This window comes from Symphodus melops (genome assembly GCF_947650265.1).
Source record: "Symphodus melops genome assembly, chromosome: 16".
In the NCBI taxonomy this organism is placed as follows: Eukaryota; Metazoa; Chordata; class Actinopteri; order Labriformes; family Labridae; genus Symphodus; species Symphodus melops.
This window is the reverse complement of record NC_136706.1, coordinates 10,794,445-10,804,880: the sequence shown is the minus strand read 5'-3', so window position 1 is coordinate 10,804,880 and position 10,436 is coordinate 10,794,445. Positions and strand designations below refer to the sequence as shown.

The 10,436-nt window shown below is 36.8% G+C and overlaps 1 protein-coding gene across 2 annotated transcripts; it reads right to left on the bottom strand.

The window, feature by feature from the left end:
- Nucleotides 1-793: 793 nt before the first annotated feature.
- Nucleotides 794-10,428, bottom strand: morn5 (MORN repeat containing 5). Of its 2 annotated transcripts, XM_079365310.1 has the most exons (6): nucleotides 10,229-10,428; nucleotides 10,075-10,151; nucleotides 9,809-9,956; nucleotides 7,835-7,946; nucleotides 7,014-7,145; nucleotides 794-1,094 (listed from the first exon to the last, which is right to left on the bottom strand). In XM_079365310.1, the coding sequence occupies exons 1-6, from the start codon at nucleotides 10,229-10,231 to the stop codon at nucleotides 982-984; spliced, it is 585 nt and encodes a 194-aa protein (XP_079221436.1). In that variant the 5' UTR covers nucleotides 10,232-10,428; the 3' UTR covers nucleotides 794-981. The 2 variants fall into 2 exon arrangements, with proteins under 2 accessions (XP_079221436.1, XP_079221437.1); XM_079365311.1 differs by having other exon boundaries at nucleotides 10,075-10,424.
- Between the last annotated feature and the right edge of the window lie 8 nt (nucleotides 10,429-10,436).

The window sequence follows — 10,436 nt, the reverse complement described above, 5'->3', positions numbered from 1 at the left end:
CAATAAAATAGAAAGTGATATTTTGTGGTTGTGTATCATTTTTGAGGAAATATAAATGAAGAATTATTTGAATTCTAAACTACCAACAACATGAGTGACCCAATCAAAATAGAAACAACATTTCTATAAGGATTAACTGGAGGTTTTCTTTCAAATGACAAAACTGCAAATGATACTAAGTAATGGCATCTTCTTTTATTTATTCTGCATGATGTTTCACTGCCTTGTTGCTTCTTGTTAGAATTTGGCAGTACATTGATTTGCACACTTATAAGTGTGCTCTCTTAACAATAGCTCAACATAAGCAAAGACATGATTTGGAAAAGTTTGCCTTTGAGAGCATGCATCAGCAATTTATGCTTAGTAAATGTTTCATTAAATTATCACGCAGCATGAAGCCTCACTAAATACTGCCTTATTTTCTCGACTGTGAATGTCATATTTCCACATGGATATTTAATAGGCCTATATTACCTGAAGCTTTATTTGTTGGGATCCAAATGTTCATAAAAGGGTATATGGCCCAAAAAAACCCCAAAAAAACTATCTGGGATGAAAACTGCATCATAAAGTCATTTAAGAATTAAGGCATTTTGATGGTTTAAATTAATATATCTAATCTGTTACTTTTTATGAAATTATTATTATTTGTTTTTATTTGGACAATTATTTGTCATTTGATGCCTGTCACAGAGAATATCAGTGAGATCACAAGAACATCAACAAACAAAAGGCATGCCGATTTAGAATTGTCTCCATATATTTTATCACTGAATGAAAGAAGGGACATGAATATGTTTGTCAATTTAATAATTCTCGTTTAACAAATCACACAAGCACCAAGTTCACACACATCATAAACAGTTGTAGATGAAAGCTTTGATAGTCATTAATTTGTCTTTTAAAATAAAAGACACCACAAAAGCAACAATTACACTATTTTTACGATGCTTTTGCTTAAAATGAACAGTCCTGATCTTATCATTTGCTGCTGTCTTTAGGTCGGGTTACAAAAGACTTTTCAGGAGGGGCGACAACAACCTCATCCGAAGCTTTCCGACAACTTCGCACAATCCACTCATGCTCGGAGTCATCTGTTGAAAAAAAAAAGGGAGACACATGAGGTACTTAGAGAACTACTTAGTATGGGAGAATGTGAAGTGACAATACAATATTTTAGTCCTGAATTTTAAGTTAAAGTGAATATGAAACTGTAGGCATAAACTCAGACAAAAGGAGCGAGGCCTATGCATTAAGTTGGACTCACTTAAAGCGTTCAAATCAAACCTCAAATAGCACATATAGGCTGCATAATTAAACCACAGGTCATTTGCGTGCGAGCCTGAAAAAGTGAAGTGCCATTCAAGTGCAGGGTAAATTTGTCAAATCAAGATAAGCCTGACAATTAGGAGAAAATAACTTCTCAGGGCCACTTCAGACACCAACAAATAATAACCCCCAAAAAATTGACGACAGTTCTTTAAACTGAAACGACTGCCAGAGGAGCTGATAATAAACCAGTTTTCATTGTTAAAACTGAAACAAGTAGCTAATTGCAGGGGAAGTGAGCCGTCTCTGGAGCGCCCGCAGCTGCACGCACTTGAGGAGCACGCGGGCCTCACCCGCAGGTTCCACAGCGCGAGGGACTCCTTTTGTACGGAGGAGCTGGTCTGTGGCTCTCCGACTGATTGTGAGTAATTGCCCGCGTTGGGCGTCAACACTAACAGCCACTTCAAGTATAAAACGACCTCCTACTTATTTCTTGTCTCTCCCTACTACCTGTTCTGATCGTGGGGTCAATTGAACGCATCGGGCACGCGGACAGCTGCCACACAAACATCGCCTGCATTCAATGACGCAGTTGTTAGCGGAGAAGGTAATTATGGAATCTTAAGTCTACGTAGCTGCGCCATTACGTGTTGACTGACCTCAATTAACTACAAAGCACAGCTTATCTTAATGATAACTAGATTGGAATTTTTCCCACCTCAGTTAGGGGCGTTGATTTTAGGATTAAGTTGTATAGGCCTAATTGGTACAGGTGGCTGTTACAGTATATAATCAAAAAACCCATAGATAGACAATCTATGATCTGATATTTTTCTGAACTTACTAAATTTAATTTATTATTTTTTGTGCATTGGGATACTGCAGGTTTAACAAAACAAAACATGTATTGCTAGGCCTATGACATAGTTTTATAAAGAAAGTATTACGTATTATTTGTGTAAGTATTATTTGTAGAGCAAATTTTGAATGAACAAAGGTTTTTTATGCCTTCATTTATTGTGCAGAACCTAACACCTTTTGAACAGTTTTCTGGTTGACAACATCTCAAATGTACAAACTTTATGAGAGACCTTTGTACAATGGGCAAGTGAGAGAGTGTGTGGAAGCTATAATGGCACCTTGTTAAAGTCTGTTTACCTTAATCCTTAAAATACTCTCAGAGGGAAAAGTGTTTCCTTCCAGTCTAATGGCTGTGAAGTAACGTTTGCATGTATACACGCACAAACGCATGCACGCGCACACGCACACGCTAACACACACACACACACACACACACACACACACACACACACACACACACAGTGATTTGCATAGGGATGAATCCATGAATCTACATAATCTATTTTGGCATTCAACAGTTTTGATGAAAATCAAAAGAATTCAATACAGATGTATGCTCACACTTGTTCTGGTTCTCAAGTGGAGTCTTCAGTAAAATTAAACTTACCTGAAAGCTCAAATAAACACTCAAACGTACTACACAAGTCTGACTCCGGATCACTGCAAACAGAGTAGTTCTCGGTTTTGTTTCCTGATGACATCATAGAAAAAGCACTGCAGTTTCCTGTTTCTATAGCATGGCAATAGAGATACTTTCACACAAAATTTTTCCATCCTTTACATTTTACATGGATTAATTTAACTGAGGGGATTTTTTTCTTTGTCAACGAGATATTTGAAAAATGAGAGTTTCAGGAAAGGCAGCGTGAGGATATGTTCACTCCCTAGTGGCCCCAACTGATCTTATCTGTCTGTGAAACACCTCGGCTGGATGGGGACAAAGGGAGGGGCTGCAGTTCGGTCACCAGAGGTGTTTTCCTTGGCTGAGGAATGTTTTCAGTTTGGAGCTCTTTCTGTGCCGACTTTCAAAGGGAAGCGGTTATACCAGAAACAGGAAAGAGCTACAAACAATATGGCAGCACATGCTGCTGCTGCTGAAAAGTGTTGCTGTCTGTTACCCTGAGAGAATATACACAACTGAACATGTGTGTGTTTGTTTGTGTTACCTGAACATGCTAAATCAGCCAGTGGTGGAAATTTGATTGTGCAGATGTGGCCTATCTATCTTTCTCCTTATTCTTGTTAAATAGTTCTGCAAATGTTCCGCAAATGTTTTTCATTCTTACCCTAAATGTAGGCAACAAATGTCATCAGAGGATACAAATTAGGTCCAATTATGTGTTTTGCATTGTTTTCTAAATATGTGATTCGTGTTTTAGATGTTACCATAATCATCTCATTGTGTTAGTCTGTTGGCTTTATTTTAGGTAGACTACACAACTATGACAAAGTGACATAGCACTATGCAACCGCATGTTTGTTCTAATGTCCTTTCGTCACAATGAAAATGATTGAACACAATTTAAAAAAGTATCTAATCCAATCATGCTGAAATGCAGTTTTTTTAAAGCATAATCCATGTTTTTTTTTTAATGGCACCACTAACTTTTTCTTTTTTTAATTTATTCATCTATAAATCCCCAAACATTGGTTTGGACAATGATTTAACATTTGTTTTTAAAAGTTTTAAATTCTTAAAAAGGATTATTTTAAACCGAAAATTACATATAAGAATGACTGTCTCATATAATATCAATTCTTATTTCAAATTAAATCAGAAAATTAAAATTGATGATTTAAGTGAAACACTGTATGTCACGGGTATTTGCAGGACCTGCTGAGTTGACTGTTTATGAAAAGAGTTTGTCTTTGAATAATCATTTTCCAAAGTTCAGTATATATATATAGTAATATAGTATAATAGTATATTTAAAAGCTCTGTTTGAATTAAATGACAGGAGTAGTTTGACAGGCACTTCCATCAATTCTTACATTTATTAAGGATTCTGTGTCGCTCAAGGATACTTCAAAATGTGTTACAAACCGCCCAGCACCTGGGCGACAAACCTGAGCTTTAACCATTTTTTTCATCATGTAAAATATACAGGATGAGTTTGGTTCAATGCTGAGACATTCAGAGACATCAAAAGATGGGCTGTTCCCCTTTTAATAAGATTCTCTCACACCAGCCCTACATCTATCATCCTACATTTCTACATAGTGTATCAGTATTCTTGACAAATCTCTCCACATACGCTGGCTGCAAAAAAAAATCTGTTCAAGTCCAGAAATAATCCGTTGCCTCTTGGGGAATATTAGAAACAGATCCCATTGTTTTGCTAGATGGCACTGTGCCAAGATGGATTGTTTGTGTGAGTTAGTAACAGTTGCTAAGGAGGTCAGGACTCTGCAATAAGCCGATTCGGGATAGTGAGTAAAATCATTGAAACAATGTTTAGTTCAAGGGGTCAAAACTTGACTCATCTGCAGTTGGAACAAGATCCATATGCATCGCTTCTGCAGCTTCTCCAGATACAACCAGCACATTTTCTTTCTCTGTCCTATAAAGTCACCACTTGTGACGGCTACACAGGGAGCTCCTTCCTCTTTCCTTGCAGAGGCAGACGTCCCCTTCGAGAGGGTGGGTCTTCCCTCTAGTGTGTCCCCTCGTCCTCGCAGACCTCATCCTGGGAGGAAGCCACGGGGCAATAAATTCTGTCTTCACACCCACTGACAAATGTGCCTTCACCTCCCGGGTTTGAAAAATAAATATGTACAGGATACAGGAGCATCCTTCACAAGAAATGTATACTAAGACATGAGGGCAGACAGTAGTCTAAAGTAGTGCATGTGTAAGCTACATACATCCCCCACACTTGTAACTAAACACTGCTATTGAAGTCACATATCCGCCCATATATAATGCTGCATATTACCTTAAATCAAATGAGGCAATAGCCCTGTTGTCGGGCAGAGTTTAGTTCGTCTTCCTCTTTATTCCTTCTTCCGCTGTGTGCATTTCTCAGCTGATCACAAAGCGCATCAAGAAAGGAATCTTAAGATGTGTTTTTTTTTTTTCTTCTCCTCACACATCGTGCTGACATCCGCGGAGGATGTGGAACTCCTCACATATGTAAATGACACGTGTGCTTGTGGAATTAATCTGTGCGATGTTGCCAGTAGCTCATCAGCAGACAAATACTTTGCCCTTAAGGAGATTGTGAGTCTCAGCTGAACTTCTGCTAAGAATCATATCTTTACACATGTCTGCATTTGTAAAGGTCAAAAGAAGTCAATGGAATTCATATGCAAACTAAAATGAATTCAAGAGACTTCAGATGAGAATCGAGGCACTGAAGATGTGTTTCTGATTTCTTTAAAGACGAAAGAAGATTGTGTTATTTCATATCTTCCTGGATTAATGCAGTAAAAAAGCAAAGTTACTAGAGTCCAGCGAGATTCTACAAAAACCCAATGAATGTTCTTGTGATTAAGTCAGTGTCTAATAAAAATAGTAACATGAATGATGCACGTAAATAATAGTGGCCGTGTTTTCAGTCTGGTGATGTAAAATCACAGGAGACATGACGAGCAGAGGATGTCAGAATTTCGGAATTATTATCTGGACTCCTGACAGACTGCATTCACTTCAAATCAGGAACGGCAACAGCAGACGTTCGATCAGTGGAAAAAATGTGTCTTCAATTTTCCGCTTTTGACTAATAAAAGAAAAAAGTTTTGTATTTTTAAATGGCTGCGGCTGTCTATAGCAGCATGCTTATCAGATAACTTGTAACATAACCTTCCATCAGAGAATCCAAGGATAATCCATTTAACATCACTCCATAGGTTCACTGTTATTAAATCTTTCCCATATGGACACAGTATGCGTTCAGAGATGCAGTTTTTATCATTGGTTCAAAGACATAATGAATTATGTTGTATTAGGTTTTATTTGTGAATGTGTTTCAGCCAGTTTGCTAAAAAAAGGTTTTTATAAAGAGCTACTGCTATGTCTAACAAGTCAACAACTGTAAATCTCTCTGTATGCATTCAGCTGATTGTTTGTCTATGTTTAATGAGCCTGCTTCAGTATTTAACTCCCAAAATAATACAGCAATATCAGTCATAACATAAAATGGAACACCTACATGAGGAGAACAGTTTGTTCATGCGTCATCATATATCCATATAGGTTACTGTGTTCATCTCTATATAAAGGCACAGAAACAAACCACTAGCTTTACCAGTTTCCAATTCAAAAAACTTTATTTGTCCGCGCAGGGGCAATATTAAATTCATGTACTTTGAAAATAAAGTAAAGAAAAGTAGGTTTGACAACATCTAAAAAATAATTACTGGAATTTTTGCAAAATATTGCAAACAAACCGTGTAGTCACTGCATAAATTGAATATTCAGGAATCTATCACTGTCTAGGTGCTTCATTTGACATTAAACTTTGCACACTCAATTTGCAATGAAAATACACGTTTGCACCAGACTTTCATCTTCCTTATTTTTCTTGGCTGTTGCGCCTAAGATGCCTGGATATTACTCAACAGAGAGATGGAGCCAATTTGGCATCAAATTAGTGGAACAAAAATGTGCACGAACTAATGTGGAATAAACAGTAAGAAAAAGAGGTACTGTCATATATCATATTATGTTATCCATGTTCACATCTGGATTGTGGAGTTCAGAGACTAATAAAGTCTTTACTTCAAATCTCAAATATATAGATCCTAAAATATGTCCACATTGGAGGGTCTCCATTACTGAAGCGATTGTTATTATTACTACGAAAAGTAAGCAAGGGGGTATTTCTTTTAGGAGCCGTTCATCTTTTAACATGGTGGAAATAACAGGACATCTCCTGTCTCACCTGAATTCCTGAGGAATCTGCCAGCGTAGGAAGTGACAACTCTGGTAATGGGGTCATAGAAACCATCGCCACAATCGTAACATCCATCAGGAATGACACGTGGCGGATGAAGATCAGTTAGCTGAGATTCTCCTGTATGAACAAAGCAGAAGCTCACTCTTCATGACATTTACAAATACTCACAATTACTTCTATTGCTTTTCTAGTTTAGGCAATATATCTTTGCATTTCATCCTTAGATTGCATAATCTATTTTTTTTATCTATATTTCTGGGTTTGTTTGTTTTTTTAAGATTTATTTTTGGGCTTTTGCCTTTATTGGAGAGAAAGTGGATAGGGTCAGAAATCAGGGATAGAGAGAGGGCATGACATGCGGGAAAGAGGCCACAGGCTGGCCACCCACAAGAGGACTGTAGCCTCAATACATGGTGACGCGTGCGCTGCCACTGCGCTACCAGCGCCCCATGTTGCTTTAATTTTGTACTTTAGTTTTAGAAGAACCTGGCTCTGGAATCTCCTTCTTCTTCAGGGTTTTAAAGTTCTACATTATTTTAACTTTTCTTAACCATAGCTTAGTTTATCGTATTGTATCACACAGGATCGTATTGTACAATATCTGTCAGGAAAGCGATACATAACTCCTGAATCATTAAGCACTATATATACTGTATTAGGTTAGCCCCTCAAACTGTACTAGAATAGTTAAAGATGAATGAGGGGGGTTTGTTTGTTTGTCAAATAGATGGAGACTACTGACACTCTTTATAAGTCACTCTATACACTATATAAGTAAATACTCAAGCACTTAAAGGAATTCCAACCTGCAGGTCTAAGTCCATTGCACCGCTCACTGTAGAAGCGCCTATCATATCCATCGCAGTAGTCCCAGTTCTGTTCCTGATACTGCAGACCGTCAGCAAAGGTAAAAGAACCCTTTTGAAGAAGCAAAAAGTCAAAATCTTGCTCATTGTCCAGTTATACTTTTAAGTGGTCGGTTCATCCAAATATAATAACAATCTTAGTTAAGCTAGGTATGCTGTATGCTTTGAGCTACATTTTTTGCAACTCAAAGCAGTGAGGGAAAAATACATTTTGAAAAAGTCAACGGAAGAAATAGACTTCATGACAATCCAGAAAACTAGCTGTTTCCCTGACAGTTTTCCTGGAGGATGTTTCTTGGCGGAAAGATGCTGTGGTGAAAACTGTTGAAAGGAAGGTCTTGGGGTTATACTTCTATGTAGCCCAGACATGGTTTCTTGGATAGATAACTTGCAGTGGACGTTTCAGATGTCACTTTTCAGTGCTTTGAGCACCACAGAAAACTTTTTTTGGGGATTTTCTTCCATTGTGTGTGGGTAAATACAGAAGTCTTTCAGATAGAAATCTTCAAACCTCAGCAGATAAAACCAAAGATGTCAACACAGATATATTCCACTTGAGTAAAGTGGAAAAATGTGTGTAGCCTCTTAGGAACAATACAACTTTTACTGAGAGTATAAATTAAACACACTTTGTTCAGCAATTTTGCAAAAAAAAATAATAATAATAATATTTTGATTAAAGGTTAGAATAGAGAGAATATTTCCATCTTGATAAATTCATTCTTTTTTTATTTGAGTATCACACTTTTTGCTTCCTTTATTGAATGTTTATTTTTCCTGTATTCATCGTCTTATTCTTATCCTTTTTACACTTCTTATCTCTTCTTTGAATGGCTTATCCTTACATTTTATAAATATTTTCTTTCTGTTGTTCATTTTTTGTTGTTGCTTTTTTTTTTTTTTTTTTACATTTTTAACCATTTTAAAAAATCTTCCTTTTCAGGCCTTTGCTTTTAAAAAAAAATGTTTTATGTTCTTAACTGTCCTTTAAACCAGCTGCCGTAAACTGTCTTATTTTATTTCTGGTGTTTGCATTATGTATATTAGCAGTAAAACAATTAACAATTTCCGTTTAACAACATTACACATCTTTATATATGTACGCATCTATGCGTACATATACATTTTTGTGAAGTCAACATTTTATGTTCTGGTAATTGTGTCCGAGTCAATTCCCAAACAACTTGAATGTACCAAAGTATTTTGGTTTAACTGTTGTTGGGTGTTATAGACATCCATCTGCCCTTACTGATGCGTTGCTGTCTTTGACGCAACTTTTATCAAGACTAAAATTCAACTAAATTGTCTTAGCAGGTGATCTAAACTGGGACTGGCTCAAAATGTAAATGTCTGCTCTTAAATGTGCTATATAAATAACGTTTTTATTATTATTATGTATGGGCCATTGATTAAATACATATTCACTGCAAAAATAAAAGTTTTTTCCTATTAGATATTTTCTTCTTTTTCTTGAAATGGGCAGGATTTGAATGCAATTAGAATTCAATTAGAGAATGCATGTTATGGTTCATATCTGTTTTTAATAGAAATCAGTTTTCCAGGGCAGGTATGGATGCAGGTGCAGGGTAGCCTGGGCTAAGGTTAGTCACGGTTTACAGCTGCTATCATGTTAAATGAACAACAACTGAAATGATGATAATAATTAGGGGGGATTGCTGTTGTGACAAAAGTCCATAAAGATTGCATTAGAGCAGGAGAGAGTGTAGTTTCAAGTATAAGGGAAAAGGAGAGAGCAAATAACTACACCAATAATGTTGAGTGATTGCTAAAAGAGACCAGACATAATATCAACCATAGCCAATAAGAAACACACAACTATGCAACTTGATGCATATATTGTGACATGCATGCAAGAACACACACACACACACACACACACACACAACTACTCACCTGTTTAGGTTTGCCTTTTTCCCAGGTGGCCTCATATTTACTTCCATTTGAAAAGTGTAGCACTCCTTTGCCATGGAACATCCCATCTTTCATCTCTCCCACATACTTAGTTTCTGTAGGGAATGTGTACTCTCCTTTTCCATCCATTCTAGGGAAGAGAAGAGACAGTCGCATGCAGTGTGTTCAACATTTACCTACCAAAGATTGCTTCTTCAGGTTCAAATTTATTGTACTGCTCTTTTGTGATCATAATAAAATCAATTTACCTGCCATTTTGTGTTTCTCCTTTGTAATTACTCTCACTGATATCCATTTCTACACTGATTCGCTCGCGCAATTTCTTCTGAAATTGAACAAAAATGTGTGAAGCATAGATTTAATATGGGAGAGAGCAAGGACTGTGCCAAAGTGTAACGTTACCATGGCAACATGGCAACAAAGAGCCTGAGAGAACCCCTACAAAAGTTAAACGTTTTTAAGAATAAATGATAGATTAAAACCATAGACTGTAAATTTTACGATTGAAATAATCTTTTCAGATATAATCTCTTCGAAATTCAAATTGGTGCAGCGAAATTTAAGTTTTATACGCTGAACTGCCCGACAATTGCGCATGCGGCGCAGGGGA